This window comes from Miscanthus floridulus, chromosome 9, assembly GCF_019320115.1.
Source record: "Miscanthus floridulus cultivar M001 chromosome 9, ASM1932011v1, whole genome shotgun sequence".
Taxonomy (NCBI): Eukaryota; Viridiplantae; Streptophyta; class Magnoliopsida; order Poales; family Poaceae; genus Miscanthus; species Miscanthus floridulus.
This window is the reverse complement of record NC_089588.1, coordinates 103,861,979-103,885,446: the sequence shown is the minus strand read 5'-3', so window position 1 is coordinate 103,885,446 and position 23,468 is coordinate 103,861,979. Positions and strand designations below refer to the sequence as shown.

The 23,468-nt window shown below is 43.8% G+C and overlaps 2 protein-coding genes across 2 annotated transcripts; both read left to right on the top strand.

Annotated features, from left to right (window-relative positions):
* Positions 1 to 11,825: 11,825 nt before the first annotated feature.
* Positions 11,826 to 13,022, top strand: LOC136480470 (protein WEAK CHLOROPLAST MOVEMENT UNDER BLUE LIGHT-like 2). The gene is made up of 5 exons (XM_066478000.1): positions 11,826 to 11,978; positions 12,053 to 12,355; positions 12,429 to 12,501; positions 12,605 to 12,681; positions 12,882 to 13,022. The coding sequence occupies exons 1-5, from the start codon at positions 11,826 to 11,828 to the stop codon at positions 13,020 to 13,022; spliced, it is 747 nt and encodes a 248-aa protein (XP_066334097.1).
* Positions 13,023 to 21,086: 8,064 nt separating this feature from the next.
* On the top strand, positions 21,087 to 22,905 carry LOC136482504 (patatin-like protein 1). The gene is made up of 3 exons (XM_066479712.1): positions 21,087 to 21,490; positions 21,689 to 22,343; positions 22,439 to 22,905. Exons 1-3 carry the CDS (start codon positions 21,159 to 21,161, stop codon positions 22,673 to 22,675), a joined length of 1,224 nt encoding a protein of 407 aa, XP_066335809.1. The 5' UTR covers positions 21,087 to 21,158; the 3' UTR covers positions 22,676 to 22,905.
* The last annotated feature ends 563 nt before the right edge of the window (positions 22,906 to 23,468 follow it).

Below are 23,468 nucleotides of genomic sequence, written 5' to 3'. Positions count from 1 at the left end.
GGAGCTTTGTGCTTTTGCTTACTAGAGTTGTGTAGGAGCTCCCCGGTGTTCAAAATACTAGTGGCATAGGTTTGTGTGACCTTGCTCTAGAATTGGTTAGGTGAGCTCTAGCTAGCCCAGCACATTTGTTGCCAAAATTAGGATCTTTATAAGGTGTTTGTGAACTTTGATAGAGGGGTGTAGTCTTGGCTAGACCGAATTGTTTTAATTCCGCATTTGTTTTGGTTAGCCGACGCGATTAAATTTTGAAACGACTATTCAGCCCCCCTCTAGTCACCATCTCGACCTTACGCCTTCTTCAGGATATAAGGGGAAGGTCGGCTCCTATAGGAGAGAAGGTTGAGACCTAGAGATCAGACATTCGATTCGGCCAGAACAGAACACCAAGTGAACCGAGATTCCCTTACTCGCTGGGGAAGAGAGAGGGCCGATTCCCTTACTCGCTGGGGAAGAAACCTCACCGCCAATGAGCCAGTAGGATGGCTCTGAGCGATCCCCTACCAAACTCTCATTCTCCTTCATTGTAACCCCTAGATTTGAGTGCTCTTGAACACGAAGAACATTTCACTGCTAGACGTAGGGCCTCGATAGCTCGAACCAGGATAAACTGTTGTGTCTTTTGTGTTTTTGAGTGCCCGAGCCACTGGAGACCCACACTTCCGACATCGGACGAACAACAACAATGCTTACCGCGGTTACGAACCCATGACACTTGGATAAAAAATCCTCTATATATGATGATGTATGTATTTATATATGTGAATAAAACATATATTTTTGCCTCTGTACCTAACAATATGGACATACAGAGCCGTTCTACATATCCTCACACATTAATAAAAAATTTGCCATCAACTCATATATAATTATGGCAAGGATATATTATCCCCATCATTACATATTTTTCATACAATACTTATTTAGTATATACACAAACCTTTTTCAAGAACTACAAATATTGTTTGATACTAATATCCAGAAATTGTTTAATGTATTAAAGCTTTTGGCTGTCTCGTTTTAACTATTTGATGTACGTTGTTGTGAAATCAGTGAAAGCTATTCTAGGACATTGATATGGACATTATCCCTGATAATCTCTATGAGTTGCTTGGATAGAGATGGGGATACAGAACTATTTTCATCTTTCATGAGGAAGTAGCTTGGGTACCAGCCATATGACATCTTGATTAACAAAATACAAATCACATGATTTTGCTCCATGATGGGTATATTTTGAGAATAACTAATTAAGTTTTTACATCAGACAAGAAGACAATTAATGAAACATGTACATGCAACCTTAATAAGAACACAAAAGAATAGTGAATTACATAAAAAGAGTAAACGACCTTAAAGTTAAAATAAATCTAATGTCACAAGTGTTGTACATGCATCACATAGGTATAATTTGCTTGCTATTCCTAATATAATACCTCTCAGGTACTAATACCATGGAAACATCCTTATTTTGTTACAGATTCTTAAACTTTATTAATGGAAAATTTGAGATACAAAGTGTAGTAGCGGATCATGAGAATGCCCATGAGGTAACTAAGGATATAGAGTGTGGGATTGTTCTAAAAACTGACAAAGTAAAGCCTCATGATGATATACTTTGCTGGGAACTTTTAGAGATAGATGTTGACATCTCAGGAATTTAAGAATAAATGTTGTCTCTTATGCGTAAGATTGTTACTGAAATATACAGACGATGCGGACAATAATTAATTTAAGTTGACTGCAATGCTTTGGCCAATTGTTAGTATCTAAAAATTAGCCTTCGCTAATCCAAACAACTAGACCTAGGCCAGTCTCAGTAGGAGTTTTATGTCTCAGTTTCCAAGACTCACGTGTGTTGAAAACAATCTAGACTAATTTCATCCTCATGAAACTCATTGTACTCCCATGAAACTGATAATCTCTCTCTTCATTACTAATAATTTGCCATGTCAGCATATTTGCTAAGCTGGTGGATTATTAGCCCATGAAACTTGACTAATGGTTTCCTAACCACCATGCTAGTTGTTACCCCATTCACTAAGCAAATAAGCTAAAAGAAGGTAATAGCAGCCAACGGATTGAAAAAAAGACAGAGCTGACCCTAGCTATCACTAACCATATCCTTGTGCATTTGGCTATAGGTCACAACAACATTTATTTTATTAATTTTTTAGATCTGAGAATAGAGAAGGTGGGAAAATGTTGTTTTAGCCCTCTATTAAAGTGGGATCTTCGCTATATCTTCTTTCTCACGCACATGAACAGCTCGGTGAAGGAGGCTACAGCGAGGCATGGATCGACTGTTCCAGCTTCTCTTGATTTGGCTGATGTTAGGACCTTAGTCTTTCCTTTGAGTAGCCTAGCATCAACCATGTTTCTGATCTCCTGGGAAAGGATTATCATCCAACTTTCATTTTTCGAGGCGTATCAAATTTGAGCCTTCCTTGTTGAATAGCCCTCTGTATATGCTGCCGGAAGATTCTGCATTCATTAGTGGAATGAGAAGTAGCGTTATGGAACTTGCAGAACTTCTTATTCTTCAACTGATCAGAGGGCAACATAACATGACCATCGGGCAACTTGATCTGTCCCCTTCTCAAGTAAGAAATCGAAGAGCTTGTCTGATTTTGTGACATCAAAGTCATAGCTCTCCTCGACTCCTCTTCCCCAAGGATTCGAAACCATTACTGTTTTCTTGCCCCAATTCCATTCAGTCGTAGCAACCTCTTCTTCTTCATCTTCATAGCCGTCATCAACTGAGTATGGATTATAAGCTGCGGCCACTGTGGTACTCTTCTAGAATCGGGTATCTCTGCGCATACTATGGAATTGGCTATTGAGCGTTGCCACTCATTGAGTCAATTGACCTAAGTTGTCAAATTCTTGTTCTAGCAGCTTTTCTTTCCACATTGGCAGCATTCCTTGAACAGCTAAAGCAACTAGTTGATCATTAGTCAAGTTTAATGAGAAGCACAAGTTCCTAGTTTCTCAGAACCTCTGAAGAAATTCAGTGCCCGATTCATTAGTCTTCTGTCTTATAGTTGTCAGATCAGTAATCTTCTTTTCTCTAGTCCTGGTGTAAAAATATGTATGAAACTTCTTCTCTAGGTCAGCCCAATTGGCAATGGAATTGGCTAGTAGTGATGAAAACCAAGTGAAGGCTGGCCCTGACAGGGACAAGGAGAAGAAACAAACTCGATGGACATCCTCAACTAATGCTTCGCCCAACTGTGTATGGTACCGACTGACATGTTCTATCGTCCTTGTACTGTCTTGGCCAGTGAACTTAGCGAACTCTGGGAGCCTATAATTTGTGGGAAGAGCGACCAAATCATACCATTCTGGATATGGGCGTTTATACGAGAAGGTCAACCCTTTTGGCTTCAGACCGAACTGGTTCTTCATCATCTCAGTCACCTTCGGCAGCAACTCATTAGCATTTGAATTTAGATTTCTCTGTACTTGTTGACCCATATGTGGATTAAAATCCCATGTGCCTTGATACCCTGAATTTGGAATCATGTGAAGGGTGTTATAGTCTGATCTATAGTGATATCCTTGTGGAACCTCTATCTGCTAGTTCCTTTGCAGGCTTGCTGTTTGAAGTATCTGATTATAGACATAATGATCTATATTTCTATGGATCCTTTGAATTGATGGTGCTACTTTTTGAGTCAACGACGGTATGTGGCCTGATGTGCCAAAATTGATCACCTGGTTCTGACCTTGCCCTGCCGGTTGTTGCACATGCTGTACTGACGGTTTAGGATTATACTGTATCTAATTCGTAGTAATTCCTTGAGCCTAGTTCAGATGAACCTTGAACTGCCTGGACATCACCACTACCTAGCTGGTGCTACTTCTTGATGGCTGGTACCGACTTGATTCGTCCCTTGGATCAACAGATCTAGGAACATTGTAATAAGCCGGCCCAACTTGACCAACCTGGAAACCCATGAATCGCTTCTTTCATGGCGTTGTGGAATGCATTCAAGAAAGCTTCATTTTGGCTTGATATGGCATCACGAACAGATTTATCTACAACTTTCAGTAATGAAAAGTCTGTCTTCAGCTTCAGTTGTATCTGTCTGCTCGTGTAATAGAATCTCTAGGTAGTGAAAATTTCTGAACAATTATGTGGTCACGTGTTTTGGTATAGGACAACAAACACTTATTCTAAAACTCTTCTGTAGCTTTGCTGATGACACCTTTATCTCGATCAGGTAGATCTTCATAATGTATCATAAGGATGTCGTTGTTGTTGTGAACCGCCATGACGATTGTGGTGTCCCACCGGGCGTGCTAGAAACGTGTGTCGACACAGAATTTTGTCCCGTGCCGAGGACACACGAGCAAGCCGGAAGGGTCCACTCGATGGAGCTAGAGATCCGCTTAGCTTCAACATAGGGATGGTCGATCCTGCGCACTCCTCCCAAGACATGCCAGTCAATTTGACCCTACAATTGATAAGGAGAGAAATTTTATTAGTAATTAAGGGCGGAACATGCCTGTGTTGCCAGACAGTCCCGAATGTGCGGCTCTGAGAGCCGATATGAAAGGAGATCGACTAAATAGTCAATTTCAGCATATTCATAAGAATAAGTCAGTTAAAGCTCATGGGGTTGTGTAAGAAGAATCGGTTATCATTCTGGATGAATATCATTGTTTAGATAAATATTGGTCACTGGCAAAAGGATATCAACAGTAATTAGTTCATGCTAAGACAATGACTGCAAGTAATCGAACCCCTTTTTATGAAAGAAACAGTTCATCATCATTCAACCATTTAATAGAGATAAATCTAATGAACATATTAGATCTCATCTATTGCTATGACCAGTGGGGCATGAGGTAGAATTATGCAGGCCATAGAAATAACAATAGACTCGACGACCCTAACTTATTACTAATATCAGTGGGGCATGAGGCAGAATCATACATGCTGTAATACAATAACAAGATCATGTGGCTAACACATCTTTCAATCTATCCCTACTTCAACGATCTTGTGATGCAAACTATTCATGAAAGTGCTCGATATCGGCTAAAACAGCCGATTCAGGCATAGCGTATAGTTAAGGTCAAGCCCTCTCAGGAATAGATCTACCAAATAACGATCCTCACTCCACGGTGCTAACAGTGGGGTGTGAGGCAGAATCACACAGGCCGTGATAACGGTCATGGAACAGTTTTTGCTAACCAATAGATCTACTCAAGATCAAGCATGCCTTAACCGCACGCTATGCACAATCAAGATTGATGTAAAACAGCCGATAAAACGTAACTCATCGTTTAAAGTGTAGATTATATCAATTTAGATTAACAAACAATGAGTTAAAAAGATATAAGACCGATCTAGATCAATCTCAATCGGGCGAAGTGATATTGTTGTAATTAAATAAATAATGGAAGCAATAAGCAATATCGGTAATTTAATGAATCTATCCGAAGGAATGCCACCCTTAGATAGAGCCGATAACTTGACCTTAATCTAGTTCGAGCAGTGGAGGTCGACTGGATCGATGCAGCCATACGAATAGAGGTATAAGCCATGACGGTACTTATAGACAAGCAGTAAAGGTAGTGAAGGTCCACCGGATCGATGCAGCCATACTTGCTGAAGAACTAGTCGAGATCTACTCTACTCCTGCTCCTAAGGGGTGGCCGGAGCCAAAAAAAAAGTAAATAACTTGTATTGGATTGATTGTGTGTCTTTTTTTTTACAATAGCCGGGGTTTGATATTTATACCTGGGACCTACGCATGACTCCTATCTAAGTACGACTCATCACAATCTTTGGCCCTAAGAGAAAACATTCCTAATTTAAGATAACTTGGACTCTAATCTTTCCCTTTTTGTAGAGTCCAACATGTTTTGTCCCGGCGCCGATCGTAGCCTTTGTCGTTATCTGCTGGCGCTACCTGAAGAAAGTCGATTCCATTGCTATATTCGAATCAGTTGGTTCCGATCTGCATGCAATTGATTCCTTGATGACATGATCTTGGGAGCTTTCAAGTTCATGTGACTCTTCTTCTAAATTTTGGTGTAAATAGAGGGTTCCTACATCTGCTTGCCATTGAAACCTAGCGGCCACTAACTTGTTAGACGAACCTTTGAAAGACTTCATAATGAACCCTGTCGATCTTCCTTGGAAGTGGGTCAAGAGGCTAGCTACCTCGGGCGAAAGGGCAAATCACGGCTCATGGGTAAAGTTGTATAACATCTGTAGAGTGTAAAACTGTTATAACAGCCGTGCTCACGGTCACGAGCGGCCTAGACTCCTTATTTAATAACAAATGATCGTCGATGTTTTTATATGCTATTTCATTATTCATGTTATCAGTTTCACGTGATTAATTGGGGCATTGCTAATATGTTGCTACTCAATTGCTAAAATTGTGATATACTAAAAGCCAATTGTAGTTAAAACAGTGTCAGCCTTTTGAGCCCCATAAACCCCATGTTATAATTGTTATGCTCGTTTATTTTTATTATTTGGACAAAAATCCCGGATAGGTAAAAGATTATGGTGGTTATGATGAGTTTTCGGAGGATTACTAGACTTGTGGTTCACTAGTCAACCGTCCATGTGGAGTTTACTTGAAGATTAGAGTTTCAGTTTCCGCTACGTTGATAAACATTTGTTCCATGTATGGATTATTATGCGATATGTAATAAACTCTGAGCCTGATACTTTGTAAATTTGTCGTCATATGTGTGTGACTGATTTCTGGACACACATATGATTATACATTCGATTTTGTCCTTAAAATCGGGTGTGACAAACAATTGGCTCAGTTAATTACGCGTGCAGGTGTAATTAAATACAGTAGCCAACATAGAGCCTTGTTGATGTGAAGTGGACAAATACAGAAAAGATGCTGAGTTGATATACATGGATCTCACGTTAATCGATCCTTGATATGTTCTTTTTGGACGGGGAAAGATTTATAATTAACAACAAACTTGTGGGAGGCAGTTGGTGCAAGTCCAAACAGAACGAAACAAACACAGAGCCTGCACCAACATTGCACAGATAGATATATACATATCCAAACAGATCGCGCATGATTCTTCCTTTATATGTAGTTTATTTAGCCACCATTCATATTCATATGCATGCATGACCCACGGCCATCCTATTGAACCAGACTGTTCCCAGAAAAGATCTATGCATGCCTGATTCTTCCTTTATACTCTTTGTTTTTCACATATAATTGGCAAGACTGTTCCCAGAAAAAGTCGTCGATGACAAAGCAGGAAGATGCGGCCCACTAGGTTTATCATCCACGTGATCCACAGCGTCCAGACACTCAATATATAACAATGGCACGGTATATATCTGTCTGCTTCACACAGAGCTACAGATCATATATTTATATAGTTTCGATATGAATGCAACTTTGGCATATCCATGACTTGACTGATCGACATCAGGCTGCGCTAGCTAGCTGCCTGGTGGAGTGGTGGTGCAGTGTATTTGATGGCGCAAAAGCAAGGATAGATGAAATACGTAGTAGTAGTAAGCAACCCTTCAATTCATTATTTGCAGCAGCGGTTTGGACGTCCCCATCATCATCTTTCAATGGTTAGCATCATGCCACGCCTGGATGGTGACAACTATACATACCCGGCCCATTGCTACATTTTCCATGCATTCCCTATTCTACACCCTCTCCAGATTTACTTAGGAGTATGTACGATATCCATTTGCCCATGACCATTGGCCAATTCATATGTATAATTGGTTAATTTGGATAAGAACTCCACACGCGTACGTACAGCATCGACGTACTTCAGTATTCCCTCCGTCCCAAAATATTTGCCGCTTTCGCTTTCCGAAAAACATCTTTGACAAAATATATATTAAAAAATATTAATATTTATGATACATAATTAGTATCATTGGAAAGATCTTTGAATCTAGTTTTTTAATAAATTTATTTGGAGATACAAATGTTGCACGCATTTTCTATAAATTGAGTCAAACTTATGGCACGAAAATAAAAAACGACAGTTAATTTGGGATAGAGGGAGTATGCATTATTGAGCCTATCTGTAAATTAATTGTACTAGTCTATCAACCCATGCTCTCGCACGGGATAACTTTAAGACATTCAAGCAATATAAATTCTTATTTAATATGTACTAATAAAAAATTAATTCGTACAAATAACTTTTATTTGAATCCAGAGTTACATGCGTGTATAGAATTGTGTCGACAGAATATCGTTGGCAGTCCTCCGAGGGGTATCCCACGAAGGTAGATTGATCGGCAGAGAAGTGTGTGATCAAGAACAAGAAGGCAACAGAGACACACGAGTTAGACAGGTTCAGACCGTCAGTATGACGTAAAACCCTACTCCTGTGGTTTGTTGGTTTGTATTAGCTATCGTATGATATTGCGTGAGTTTGGAGGGGGTCTCTACCCTCCTTATATTGTCCGGGGGTGGGTTACAAGTCGGTTAGGTCTAAGAGATAACCAGAAAGTAATAATAGATTACAGAAATCTTGGGATCATACGCATCCTAACAGATCTCGTAGTATCTTCAGGATATCTTCCCGGTGTCTTGCGGGAGGCGCCGAGCAGAGTCATGCCCCACAAGGCTTCGTCTTGTGCACTGGGCCGCCCCTGGGGGCGCAGCCCATGTGGTCTGTCATGGGTATCCGGGGTCGTACCCCCCACAGCTAGTCACCGAGTGCCTTGTACCTGTTGTGCAACGCCATCGTGAGCTTATCCGAGCAGGTGCGAACAAAGTCGAGCAGTCAAACTCATGGTCCGACCACCGTGATGAGTTGCCGAGCAGTTGTGAGCAATTGCCGAGCAGCGTGAACTGTTGCTGAGCAGTATAACCCAAGTATGGCTTGCCATAAGGGTGTAAGGAGCTCAAGTTCAGAATAAAAAATTTTCTTTGTAGTGGACCCAGTGTGCCCACTTAGAGTCTGACCACGAGAAAATGAGGTAGTCTTCTTCAGCTTCAAGAGGCGCGAAGTCTTCTAGATTTAACCAAACACACTCACCGCAAGGTGAAGTGTGCCCACTTAGTCCCCGAGCCTGACAGTAGATGACGTAGTCATGTGGTGCCAGGGTCCAAAGTAGAAGAATAGTAAAAGACCAGCCTAGCAGACAGTCAGCTCCCGGGTGTAGCCCCGAAGTGAGAAAAAGCACATTCACCGCAAGGTGAAGTGTGCCAACTTAGTCCCCGAGCCTGACAGTAGGTGACGCAGTCACGTGGTGCCAGGGTCAGAAACAGCATTCAATTGAAGAAAAAATCCCCAATGTGGTGAGGAACCGAGACATAATACTGACACAGTCCCCGAGCCACTTTAGGAAATCTTGGAGAAAACAAACCACGGAGAAAATACCAGAGTAATGGCTATACAGTAGTAATTATAGAGCCATAACGATTGGCGGAGAAGATGGTGAAAATTCGGTGGGCCGTAACAAATTGCGGAGATAAATCGGCGATACGGGCCGCGGTTGCGCAAAAACCCAGGTAATGGACCACCTTGCTGTTGCGGAGAATTCGGAGAGGCGTAAATCGCGGGAAAGGTTTCCCAAAAACCCTCGAATGCAAAAGGGTGGGAAAAGTGCTTTATAACCGCGCTGCCGCATCCCGCGTTCCCACATTTGCCACTTTTGCCATTTCATCTTCCTCCTCAGCCCTCGCATTTTTAGATTCGCATCCACACTTGCTTCCGCTGCCAAACCCAAATCAGATCTGAGAGATGGCGCCGAAGAAGGGAGCTACAAAACCAAAGAAGACGAGCCCCAAGAAGGCGAGCGCCGAAGCCCGGCGTGATGAAGAGTGGGTGCCGTCGCGAATGGGAGAGGCGGGGCTCAACAGATTGGTGGAAGCGGGCATTCTGCCTGACCGTGTCACCGTCGGATGGCAGCCGGCCCTCGGTGAGCCCTTCCCCATGCCTCATACCGACGAAGTGGTGGTATTTGAGGATTATTTCTGGCGCAGGTTGGGATTTCCTGTCCATCCATTCTTGAGGGATCTGTTGGAGCTCTGGGTGGTTAGTCTATGCAATCTCCACCCAAATACCATTTTGCACATCTCGATCTTCATCCATTTCTGTGAGGCATATCTCAGAATCCTTCCTCACTTCAACCTCTTCCGTCACCTGTTCTAGCTGAAGAAGAGAGACGGCGGTGGTTCCAAGGTGGTCAGCGGAGTGTACCTTCAACTGCGTTATGGAATGGCGGGCGAGTACCTTACTGTGCCGCGGAACATGTCGCTGAAGGGGTGGAACACCAGGTGGTTCTACATGAAGCAGAGCCACCCCAACCATCCGTTGCGACGCCGACCACATCCCGGAGAGCCAGAAAAGCTGGTCGGAGTTGCCAAGCCGTGCTAATATGGAGCAAGTGAGGGAGCTCCTTGGCTTAATAAAAGGTGTGAAGATCAACGGCGGATTGGTGGCGGCGAGCTTTATAGTGCACCGCGTTTAGCCCTGTAAGGAGAGGGCGCACCTAGCCTTCGAGTTCAAGGGGAGACCGACGGTACCCGGGAGAGGCCAAGAGATGCTGTCGAGGGATGTTGTGGAAGAGCGGGCTGCAGAGCTATTCGCCCCATTTGCCTCCTTCAGCATGTCAGGGTATACGAAAGCCTTTAACTGTAAGAATCTGTCTTCTCAGGTAAATATCTCAGTTGTGTATTACTGATGCTTTTTATCTTTTGTCATTGCCGAGCAGTGGACTGATTCACTTATGCGAAGATCCACTCATAGGAAAGAGCGGTGTACTTCTCGGGCATGCCAAGGAGCAATTGGCCGAAGGGAGTAGATACCCGGCCACCGCCGTAGCCTGAGGAGGAAACCGTCAGCATCTCGTCGGAGAGTCCATCCCTGGTGTCGGAGAAAATCTGGGGGAAGAGGGCAGCGGCAGACGAGCCGGCCTGGAAGAAGAGAAAGATGGCAGGTACCGCTCCCCTCAAGCCGGGTGGCATCTTGCTTGGTGGCGACCAGACCACTCAAACACGAAGGACCGCGGTGTTCAAGTGGTCGGATGACGACGACGTTCCGGTGGCTCCTCCACCGAGCACGAAGGCGCCTCCATGCAGCGTGCGCGTGGAGGAACAATCGATGGGAGGGGAGGAAGTTCCCCAACAACGAGCGACGAAAGTCCCCGAGCAGCAGGCAAGGGGAGCCTCGGAGCGACAGGCGGAGGAAGTCCCCGAGCAGTGGGCGAGGGGAGCCCCGGAGCTGCGGGCGGAGGAAAGGCCAACGGCAAAGACCGCAGGACCTCCACCCCAAGATGCAGGCGTCGACCCTAAGGCCATGGCTGGGGGCTCTGGTAGGCACCACTAGTTCAAGAAATTGTACCGGCAGACCAAACCATAAGTATCCTTGTCTTGGAGTTACTTTGCCATCGTTCCTTAGCTTTTTTGGCGACTGACGAGCTAAACTGATGTAGTGCAAGGCGTGCGGAGGATCCGACCCCGCCTGTCCAGACTATCGAGCAACCAAAGGCTGGTCTCGGAGCGGAGGAGGTGGCGGTAGACCCCATTCTAGAGTCCCCGGGTGCTCGGCGGTCTGCAGAGGAGTTAGCTGCTGCTACTAGTGAAATTGGTGGCGGCGAACAGTTGGCGCCGACGGCATACGAGTTGGCGACGGTGCCCGGGGCAATGGCGGAAGCCACCAGGCCTTTAGCGGTGAATGCGGGAGATGTCGATGCTGCACCTGAGTCTAGGGCGGCGAGGTCAGTCACGCTCGAGGAGCAGATGGTGCCCCACGAGGCATCATAGAGCATGGTCGGACCCGCTATCCGGCCATTGAACCCCCTAGTGGTGCCTCCAGCCGCGGCGGAGGAGGACGAGATGGAAGAGATTGAATGTGAGGAGTCTCGACCCCAGGCCATCCGACTCCTCCGCAAACACGGCGACGAGGTGGTGGTTGTCGAGGAGGAGGACACCACCAGGGAGATGAGGAGACTGAAGTCCGCCCTTGCAGGAGTGATGAAGCAAATCAAGGTCAGTACTGCAACTGGGATCCTCATCTTTAATGTTGGAGATCGTAGTTCTTCATAACCATTGTGCGCTTGCAGGGGATAACTCGGACTACCGAGCAGCGCCACCAGCTGATCAAAAGGATGGAGCCTCTCGCTGAGGCGAATGAAAAACTTAAGGAGGCGATGAACCTTATGGAGAAAAACATCCAGAGGGCCCAGCGCGAGCGAGACCTTGCTGAGTCCAACGCGCGGGACTTGGAGTACCAGAAGGGCGTCCTATCCGAGCAGCTGGCGGCTGCGTCCGAACAGCTGCATGGCAAGTCTGAGCAGCTGGCAAGTGCTTCCATGCAACTGGAGCAAAAATCCAAGCAGCTCAGAAGCGTATCCGAGCAGAAGCAGGTACTGTAGATCGGTGAATGTGCTTTCTATTGCTAAATAGTTATATCTTTGGTGATGACTGTTGTGCTCACAGAGCAAGATGCAGAGATCAGCCAGCTGCGCCAAGCCGTCGAACAACTCAGAGAGGAAAAGACGAAGGAGACAAGGCGAGCAGACAAACTGGCCGAGGAGCTAAACGATGAGTACTTCCTGGTTGGAGTTACTGCTGAAGTAGTTTCCTTGCTTGATGAAACCTTGTAATGCTTGCAGTCTACCATCGGAGGGTCAAGGCACAGTTTGATGTGCTGGTGCAGGAGGCCAGGACCCAACGGGAGAAGTTCGACGCCGTAGTCGCCGGGTTAAACCGGTGCTCGACTGCGTCGACCTGGAGGTGGCTCCTTAGCCCGATGGCAGTCCGCCGAGTTCAGACATTATCATCTAGAGGTGCAAGGCGGCGTGGGAGAGCTTCAACCGCGACGCCGTTGTTACCGCCATTACGCATGCCCTTGCGGTGGTTCGGTCCCACTATCAATCTGTTGACCTTCAGGCAATAGGGGCCGGATTCGCTGAAGGGATGGGCGAGGCGGAGACCCAGCAGCTGGAGGATGAGGTGGAGGATGCAGCGAAAAAGCTAGCCGGCGACATAGACCTGTTTGGCGAGACGGACGGCGATGGCGGAGCTCGGTGATCTGCTCGGAGAGTATTGTCTGTAACATCTGGAGAGGGCAGTTAGAGCGGCTAGCTTTTTTCTAGCACATCTGGTGAGGATTAACGTGGAGGCTCTATTGGGACCTCCAATTAGTAACAGTAAGATGGGATATGGAGCCTCGCAAATAAAGCTTATCCACTAGTCAACCATCCATGTGGAATTTGGAGGCTTTACTTGAAGATTGGAGCTTCAGTTTCTGCTACATTGATAAACATTTGTTCCATGTATGGATTATTATGCGATATGTAATAAACTCTGAGCTTGATACTTTGTAAATTTGTCGTCATATATGTGTGATGGATTTCTGACACACATATGATTCTACATTCGATTTTGTCCTTAAAATCGGGTGTGACAAACAATTAGCTCAGTTAATTACGCATGCAGGTGTAATTAAATACAGTAGCCAACATAGAGCCTTGTTGATGTGAAGTGGACAAATACAGAAAAGATGCTGAGTTGATATACATGGATCTCACGTTTATCCTTGATATGTTCTTTTTGGACGGGGAAAGATCTATAATTAACAACAAACTTGTAGGAGGCAGTTGGTGCAAGTCCAAACAGAACGAAACAAACACAGAGGCTGCACCAACATTGCACAGATATATATCCAAACAGATCGCGCATGATTCTTCCTTTATATGTAGTTTATTTAGCCACCATTCATATTCATATGCATGCATGACCCACGGCCATCCTATTGAACCAGCCTGTTCCCAGAAAAGATCTATGCATGCCTGATTCTTCCTTTATACTCTTTGTTTTTCACATATAATTGACAAGACTGTTCCCAGAAAAAGTCGTCGATGAGAAATCCGGAAGATGCGTCCCATTAGGTTTATCATCCACGTGATCCACAGCGTCCAGACACTCAATATATAACAATGGCACGGTATATATCTGTCTGCTTCACACAGAGCTACAGATCATATATTTATTTATATAGTTTCGATATGAATGCAAGTTTGGCATATCCATGACTTGACTGATCGACATCAGGCTGCGCTAGCTAGCTGCCTGGTGGTGCAGTGTATTTGATGGCGCAAAAGCTGAAATACGGAGTAGTAGTAAGCAACCCTTCAATTCATTATTTGCAGCAGCGGTTCGGACGTCCCCATCATCATCTTTCAATGGTTAGCATCATGCCACGCCTGGATGGTGACAACTATATATACCCGGCCCATTGCCACATTTTCCAGGCATTCCCTATTCTACACCCTCTCCAGATTTACTTAGGAGTATGTACGATATCCATTTGCCCATGACCATTGGCCAATTAATATGTATAATTGGTTAATTTGGATAAGAACTCCACACGCGTACGTACAGCATCGACGTACTTCAGTATTCTCTCCGTCCCAAAATATTTATTGTTTTCGCTTTCCGAGAAACATCTTTGACAAAATATATATTAAAAAATATTAATATTTATGAAACATAATTAGTATCATTGAAAAGATCTTTGAATCTAGTTTTTTTAATAAATTTATTTAAAGATACAAATATTGCACGTATTTTCTACAAATCGAGTCAAACTTACGGCATGGAAATAAAAAATGACAGTTAATTTGGGTCAGAGGGAGTATACATTACTGAGCCTAGCTGTAAATTAATTGTACTAGTCTATCAACCCGTGCTCCCACACGGGATAACTTTAAGACACTCAAGCAATATAAATTCTTATTTAATATGTACTAATAAAAAATTAATTCATACAAATAACTTTTATTTGAATCCAGAGTTACACGCGTGTATAGAATTGGCATTGGCACGATTGAGAGAGATCGTTGTGGTAGGTTGATTCCACAGTTGGGTGTTTTCTTTTTCTTCATTTTTTTTGTTGGGACCTCCAATTAATAACAGTAAGATGGGATACGGAGCCTCGCAAATAAAGCTTATCCACCCAGTCGAGTGTAGATAAGCTTGTCCAGTTCCGACGAGGCTAGCAGCCCTACGCCTGGCCTGTTCCAACTCATTTGGTCCTAAGAAATATACTAAAGGACAAGATTCCCTTCCAGCTATGATGATGAGAACCCCCATGGCACGTAGCGAGGGAGGACTAATTTACTAGTAAGAACTCCAAGTTGCAAAATTTTTGCGCAATACGCTGGTCAGCTTACATAGGCACATGAAGCTAGCTCTGGCCTAGCTAGCAACAGGGTAATTTATCTCCTGGGATGCAGGCTTTCCAAAACTTTTGTTGTATATATTAAGTTACAATTCGTCTCAAACAAAAGACACACTGAGTCTAGACCTATAGAGAAGACAAATAGAAAGAGGTTACCTAAAAGATAAGTAAACATAAATAATATGAATGAAATTGGATCACATTGATAACATAACAGTAATTATTTCTTTATAGGTAGCGATTCTGCTAAACTAGTTCATCAACTTGTGCTCCTATACGGTCTAGAATCTTAGCAGACATAATTAGGACCCACAATTAATCCAAATTGAATATCTCATTTGTTTTTGCTCGATTTCTAACACAATTACAGATAGATACTCTATAATCTTTCTGCTTTTATGATCAACTATAGTTCCCAACTACTATGTATAGTTTTCCATCCCAATTCATAGTTTTTTTCTCTTTGCATAGTGACGAGAGTCTAACATATGAGTATATTAAGTCTCCGGAAAAGGGATAGTAGATTGGCAGATCCCCCGACAGATCCTACGAATCGCTCAAGGGCTCGGGGGCTATACCCATCGGGTAAGCTCGCGCATACGCTCTGCCGGAGTCAGGGTGAGCCCGAGCACGCCCGTAGCTGTCGCTCGGGGCTTGGGGGTTCGGCCACAGCCCCAGGCTACCAAACAACGTAGGCTCTGTAGGTCCCGGCAACTGCCCAGGTGGCAACCGACGTCCCGAGCCACGACCAACCGACGTCCCGAGCCACGACCAGAAGCCGGCTCAGGAATCTCTCAGGCACCTGACCTAGACAGGCACAAAGATGCTGCACCGTTTGCCCGTTTAAATGGTCACAAGGCGCTGTAGGTCACTCCCTCGGCAGGGTCATGCAACGAGCATGACGCATCAGGACAAGGGGCTCCCCAAGCTCCAAGGGTAGAGGGCTCTAGGCCCATTTGTTGGCCCCTATGGGCTGGTGAGGCTCCTTGAGCACCAAGGAAGCCTCGAGAAGGCTCACCGAGGGGACGTGGCACAGCGGCAGATAGCCCCTGATGGTCAGGCGCCAGACTGCGCCAACGTTAATTCGTCAGGGAGTGGTTGCGATGTTGTCAGCCCCCCTCCAAGAAACCATTTTTCTCTCTCCACACAAACTAAACGTGGAGCCAGAAAAAACCATGATTTGTACCGTTTTTCTCTGGTACTATATCGCGGAACCGGAGCCTGAAGGAGCCCGGCCAAATGGGACCTTAATTCCAGGTTTGTATGTGAACTTCAGTAGAAAAACCATATACTAACTACATACCTTAGGTTTTTCCAGTGTGTCTTACCTACCCAACCCACAAAGAGTTTTGCAACCTTGAACCGGTTCTATCAATTAACCTATAATGATCTAGAGAGGCCAAAGGCTACACGAATCAAGGACAAAAAATGTTAAATGTAGTCAGTAAAGAGCAAGTTATTAAAAGAGGACAAACTAGGAGACAAGAACACAATTATTTAGATGGTAATATGATACTAGCTAGCATAATTAAGTCCAGTAGGCCATTGTGTTTGTGTCGTCAAGCTCTCATCAGTCGTCTCTTCAAAGTAACCTTCAAGTTGATTAGCCTATTCATGCATCTTGCCTAAAGAAAAACTGAGGCATCTCCTCAGGCTCGTGTATGCGACAAAAACGTTGAGCTGGAATTCATGGATATGCATGAAAAGTTTATACCATAACAGTGCAACATGCAGAGCCAATCATGGCAATCCGCAACGTGTAGCCTCACGAGTCAGCACAAATCTGCTGTTCAAACTAGATAAATTTAACAGTAGGATTTTCTCAACCAGTGCCACTTGACATGTGCGGATTATGTGCATGTTCTTAGACGGCAGTTAACCTCGTTTTGATGCCACTTAGCTTTATGGAATATCACAATTCTACATAAGCAAATATAGGGCGAAAGATACAGTTTTTATTAATAATCACATTTATACTAACGAGCTGTCCTAGTACTGTTTTCTAGTACAGGCTGTTGTAGCAAGTGGCAAGATTGTTAATACTAGTACAGTCGACTTGCGGAAACGTTAGGGAAATCCCCCTCGTTGTGTGTTGTTATCAAGTCAGCTTCTCTGTTTCCAAAAAAAAAAAAAAAGAAGTCAGCTTCTCAATGTGCGAGTACGTACGCTAGCAGTGTCCTAGATGTTGCTTATGTACTGTACGTATCTTGAAATAGTCCTTGCAAAAATAAACAGCACCGTATATATATACTCTACCTTTTTTGTCCAAGAAATATAAACATTGAGTTGTCACTTTTTATCCAACGCGAGTACGGAAACCTAACAAAGGTTTAGTTTTTATGCTGCACGCGTGTAAGAAATCAGGGCGAAACTTTGGACCATTACAAATAAAAAAGTTGTAAACTACAAAGTTTCATAACTTTTTGAGATCTACACTTTTAGTTTAGGAAGTTTTTCCATCCGAGGTCGTTTATAAAATTTAAATTTTAAAATTTGGAAATTCAAACGTAGTTTTGCATGACAAGATGTTTTCAAATCAAAAAGTTGCCAACTATAATGTTTCATAACTTTTCGAGATCTACATAGTTTATTTTGGTTGTTTTTCCATCCAAGGTCGTTTGAAAAGTTCGAATTTTAAAATTTTGAAATTCAAACACAGTTTTGCATGACAAGATGATTTCAAATCAAAAAGTTGCCAATTACAAAGTTTCATAACTTTTCGAGATCTACAAAGTTTATTTTGGTTGTTTGGTCATCTGTTCATCCGACATGGTCGTTCTAACATTGTTCATAAATCTTATATATCTCTCTTGTAGTTTCATAAACTACAATAGAGATATGTTAGATTTGTGAACAAATTTATTTTCACTTTGTCATATGAAGAAAAGACCAAAACAAACATTGTACATCTTGATGAGTTATACAGCTTTGTAGTTGAAAACTTTTTCATTTGAATTAATTTACTGCTTTAAAATGAGCTTTGAAATTTTCTTTGCCGAGTGTAAAAAAAACACTCGGCAAAGAAGCTCTTTACCGAGTGTCAAAAAAAAAAAACACTCGGCAAAGAAGTTTTTTTTGCCGAGTGTAAATTGCTTGTTTGAGGCCCTAAACGAATTCAAATAAAAAAGTTGTAAACTACATAGTTTCATAACTTTTCGAGATCTACACTTTTAGTTTAGAAAGTTTTTCCATCCGAGGTCGTTTATAAAATTTGAATTTTAAAATTTTGAAATTCAAACGCAGTTTTGCATGACAAGATGTTTTCAAATCAAAAAGTTGCCAAATACAATGTTTCATAACTTTTTGAGATCTACAAAGTTTATTTTGGTTGTTTGATTATCTGTTCATCCGACATGGTCGTTCTAACATTGTTCACAAATCTTATATATCTCTCTTGTAGTTTCATAAACTACAAGAGAGATATGTTAGATTTGTGAACAAATTTACTTTCACTTTGTCATATGAAGAAAAGACCAAAACAAACATTGTACATCTTGATGAGTTGTACAACTTTATAGTTGAAAACTTTTTCATTTGAATTAATTTACAGCTTCAAAATATGCTTTGAAATTTTCTTTGCCGAGTGTAAAAAAAACACTCGGCAAAGAAGCTCTTTGCCTAGTGTCAAAAAAAACACTCGGCAAAGAGCTTCTTTGCCGAGTGTCAAAAAAAACACTCGGCAAAGGCGTCTTTGCCGAGTGCCCGAAAAACAACACTCGGCAAACCACTTGGCACTCGGCAAAGAGCCAGTCTCCGGTAGTGAGTGGGTGTGTCGCAGCCGGTGGGGACCTCCTCAGATAAAAAAAAATTGCTATTTTTTTTTGCCCCTTTTTCGTGATTTCTACAAATCGATTTGTATCGGTGGCTGACCAACCGCCCCTATAAATCGGTGATTTATAGTCACGATTTAATAGGAGTGGCTACAAAAACCGATGCTACAGACCATCTGGAGCCGACCCTACAAATACAATATGGCGTAGTGGTTCAAACTAGATAAATTTAACAGTAGGATTTTCTCAACCAGTGCCACTTGACATGTGCGGATTATGTGCATGTTCTTAGACGGCAGTTAACCTTGTTTTGATGCCACTTAGCTTTATGGAATATCGCAATTCTACATAAGCAAATATAGGGCGAAAGATACAGTTTTTATTAATAATCACATTTTATACTAACAAGCTGTCCCAGTACTGTTTTCTAATACAGGCTGTTGTAGCAAGTAAGGATGAAAACGGACGGAATCGAACGGAGAACTCCTCAACCGTTTTCTACTTTTACATTTGAATACGAAAACGAAAACGAAAGCGGACAAACCGAACACGAAAACGAACACGAACTTACGGAATATCGAGAATTTCGAAAACGAAACAATTCGAGCGGAATTATATCGAACACGGTCGGTATACGAAAACTCAATACGGAATACCGACCCGTAGACCAAGTGCATGACTAAGTGCATACATGATCAAGTTCAAGTGCATATAATAATTAACAAGTGCATATTATAGAAACATGAACTCAAACTGAGTCAGAATAATTTTATTAATCTTTTTAGAATAGATGTAGTATTTTATTTTAAAGATTTATTCAGATTTTTCTTTTGAGTAACAAAGATTTATTCGGGTGATGCAAAAACTATCAAATGATTGACTTTGTAGGTGGGGGTTAAACCGATGAGTTTGATGGGCTATGGCCCAGGTGGGCTTTCGTGTAGATGCTGCCGGTTTCCTGACATTTAGCACCATCTCATGAGGTGAAGAGAGACGAGGCTGAGCGCCGTCTATAAGAGAGGGCAGCTGGCCACCAGTAGAAAGAACACAGCTGCGTGGTGAACAACCTGTAATTGGGCTGTATGACCTGTGCAGTTGGTCAAATTCGGTTTAAACCGAATTTTCAATTCGGAATATTTCAAATTAAAAGTAGAAAAGTAGAAAACGGTAGGAAAAATGTCTAAACCGTTTTCTACTTTTACATTTGAAATACGAAACATCTGAAATGCGAAAGCGAAAACGGTAAAGTCGGACAAGAAAATGCGGATTCGATCGGATTAAATATAAAAAAACGATGCGGTTCGGTTCGGGATATTTCCGTTCCGTTTTCATCCTTAGTAGCAAGTGGCAAGATTGTTAATACTAGTACAGTCGACTTGCGGAAACGTTAGGGAAATCCCCCTCGTTGTGTGTTGTTATCAAGTCAGCTTCTCTGTTTCCAAAAAAAAAAAAAAAAGTCAGCTTCTCAATGTGCGAGTACGTACGCTAGCAGTGTTCTAGATGTTGCTTATGTACTGTACGTATCTTGAAATAGTCCTTGCAAAAATAAATAGCACCGTATATATATACTCTACCTTTTTTGTCCAAGAAATATAAACATTCGCGTTCGCTGGTCTGGTAAAACCAGGCCAGCCGGCTAATCCTCCTCAGCGAACACGGTTCATCAACCGACCGCTACAGTGTTTCTCTCTCATAAAATCAGTCAGTTTCAGCCAAGTTTCAGACCAGTGAACGGGGCAATTGAGTTGTCACTTTTTATCCAACGCGAGTACGGAAACCTAACAAAGGTTTAGTTTTTATGCTGCACGCGTGTAAGAAACTCATGGGCGAAACTTTGGACCATTACAATACTACCGGCCGGTGACCATCGTCCACATCGGAAGCAATCATGGATATTCCGTGGCACTTCCTTCTCATCCAAATAGGAACTTGAAGACATGAAACATGGGAAAAGCATGCGAGGAAAGGGAGAAAGTCCTATATCACTGCTGCCGGCGTATGTGACAAGAAAGAGAGAAATTAATAATTCTTACGTATAAAAAACGTGAAATTTTCACCATTCATACTCTCTCGTGAGTTGTGGCCATCTTAGGAATATATAAATAGCTTGCCAGAGCCCGCGGATCCAGTCATCCAGAGCACTCCTTCCTTGGATTCTCTTGCTTCTAGTCTAGCTACTAGATCGATCTCCTTGTCCAGTTAAGTTTCAGACACATGGAGAGCAACGGCACGGCCAACTGCGCTACCGTGCCGCAGCCGCCACCGTCGACAGGGAAGCTCATCACGATTCTGAGCATCGATGGCGGCGGCATCCGCGGCCTCATCCCAGCGACCATCATCGCATACCTCGAGGGGAAGCTCCAGGAGCTGGACGGCCCAGATGCTCGGATCGCCGACTACTTCGACGTGATCGCCGGGACGAGCACCGGCGCGCTGCTGACGTCGATGCTGGCGGCGCCGGACGAGAACAACCGGCCGCTGTTCACCGCCAAGGACCTCAATACGTTCTACCTCGAGAACGGGCCCAACATCTTCCCACAGAAAAAGTATAGAAACGCCGTTCTGTTCATCCATGTGTTCTTCCTTTTCCTTTGGTGGCTGTCACTTTCATTGATGCACCTGTTCCTCGTCACCTCCTGTCGTGTCCCTTACAACAAGTCGCATGGCATTGGCATCTATCCACCAACTCTTGCTACCTAACGGGACAGGCGAATTTATACTGTGGTGATGGTGGTGCACTGCAGGGCCGGGTTCCTGACGCCGGTGGCGAATCTGCTCGGTTCAGTAAGGGGTCCCAAGTACGACGGCGTGTTCCTGCACGACAAGATCAAGAGCCTCACGCACGACATCAAGGTGGCGGACACGGTCACCAACATCATCGTGCCGGCGTTCGACGTCAAGTACCTGCAGCCCATCATCTTCTCCACGTACGAGGCCAAGAACGACGCCCTCAAGAACGCGCACCTCTCCGACATCTGTATCAGCACGTCGGCGGCGCCCACCTACTTCCCCGCGCACTTCTTCAAGACCGAGGCCGCCGATGGCAGGTCCCGGGAGTACCACCTCGTCGACGGCGGCGTCGCGGCCAACAACCCCACCATGGTCGCCATGTCCATGCTCACCAAGGAGGTGCTCCGCCGGAACCCGGACTTCAACGCCGGCAGGCCCACCGAGTACACCAACTACCTCATCATCTCCGTCGGGACTGGGTCGGCCAAGCAGGCGGAGAAGTACACCGCGCCGCAGTGCGCGAAATGGGGCCTCATTCAGTGGCTCTACAACGGCGGATTCACTCCGATCATCGACATCTTCTCCCATGCCAGTTCTGACATGGTTGACATCCATGCGGCCGTGCTCTTTCAGGCCCTCCACTGTGAGAAGAACTACCTTCGCATTCAGGTAAATAGGATACACCTTCTCTTTCAAGCATAAGATGTTCTGGATATAAAATCGATGATCATCGATGTTCGATGCTACTGGACGAATGTATGTAGGATGACACTTTGACTGGGAACACATCGTCAGTGGACATTGCGACCAAGGACAACATGGAGTCTCTGATCGGGATCGGCCAGGACCTGCTCAAGAAGCCAGTGGCCAGAGTCAACATCGACACTGGGGTGTACGAGCCCTGTGGCGGCGAGGGCACAAATGCAGAGGCGCTAGCGCACTTCGCCAAGAAACTTTCTGACGAGCGCAAGTTACGCAAGAGCAATCTCAACTCCAACTAGCAGTCACACAACTTGGCGCTTGCCAACAAATTCAGCCCAAGGAGCAACGATCGGCAGATTGAAGGGTGGTCATGTACCTAGACTAGCTAGCAATGTGCCTCACATTGTCACATAGATGCTTGGTACTGGTAGCTAGTCATTAGTTATTTTTAGTAATCAGTAGTCAAGCAACACACATATATATGGACCAATAAACATGTAAGTTCAATCTTTTGTTTTTCTACGATCTCAAAAGAATCATTTCGTTCTGATGTGCGGTTCACTGGTACAGCGGAGCCCAGCACTGGCGGTTTTAGAGCCATTTCTACTGGTGTTTAATCCCACCGCCGGTGTGAAAAGCCAGTATAAATCAACAATACTACAGGTGGTTACTTTGGATGCGCCAGTATTAACAGATTTTTACTGGCGGCTGCCTTAACGCGACCGCTAGTGTTAATTAGATTTACACTGATGGTTGGTGAAAGCAACCGCTAGTGTTAATTAGATTAACACAAACAGTTTTCTTAAGTGAACTGTCAGTGTAACATATTTTACACAGACGGTTCACATAAAGCCGACGCTTGTGGAATTAGATTTTTAGAGGCAGTTTGTTACGAGAGGCGCCAGTGTATTGTGTTTAAAAATTCAAATTTTGGCGCCACATATTTCCCGCTAGTGAATTGTTTTTATTTTTAAAAATTGCATCGAACCCATAATCACATAAAATTATATTTGCATGCATGAAAAAAGCAATATTTATTACAATCTACCATAGTCATCACACCCTAATAATAATGTTACAATACAGTTTTTT

Excerpts from the sequence above, each read along its gene's own strand:
- LOC136480470 (XM_066478000.1), top strand. The coding sequence starts at position 11,826 with ATGGAAGAGATTGAATGTGAGGAGTCTCGACCCCAGGCCATCCGACTC. Across the intron at positions 11,979-12,052 it reads GAGTGATGAAGCAAATCAAG|GGGATAACTCGGACTACCGA; the intron begins GTCAGTACTGCA and ends GTGCGCTTGCAG. Across the intron at positions 12,682-12,881 it reads AACGGGAGAAGTTCGACGCC|GCAATAGGGGCCGGATTCGC; the intron begins GTAGTCGCCGGG and ends GTTGACCTTCAG.
- LOC136482504 (XM_066479712.1), top strand. The coding sequence starts at position 21,159 with ATGGAGAGCAACGGCACGGCCAACTGCGCTACCGTGCCGCAGCCGCCA. Across the intron at positions 21,491-21,688 it reads AACATCTTCCCACAGAAAAA|GGCCGGGTTCCTGACGCCGG; the intron begins GTATAGAAACGC and ends GGTGCACTGCAG. Across the intron at positions 22,344-22,438 it reads AGAACTACCTTCGCATTCAG|GATGACACTTTGACTGGGAA; the intron begins GTAAATAGGATA and ends GAATGTATGTAG.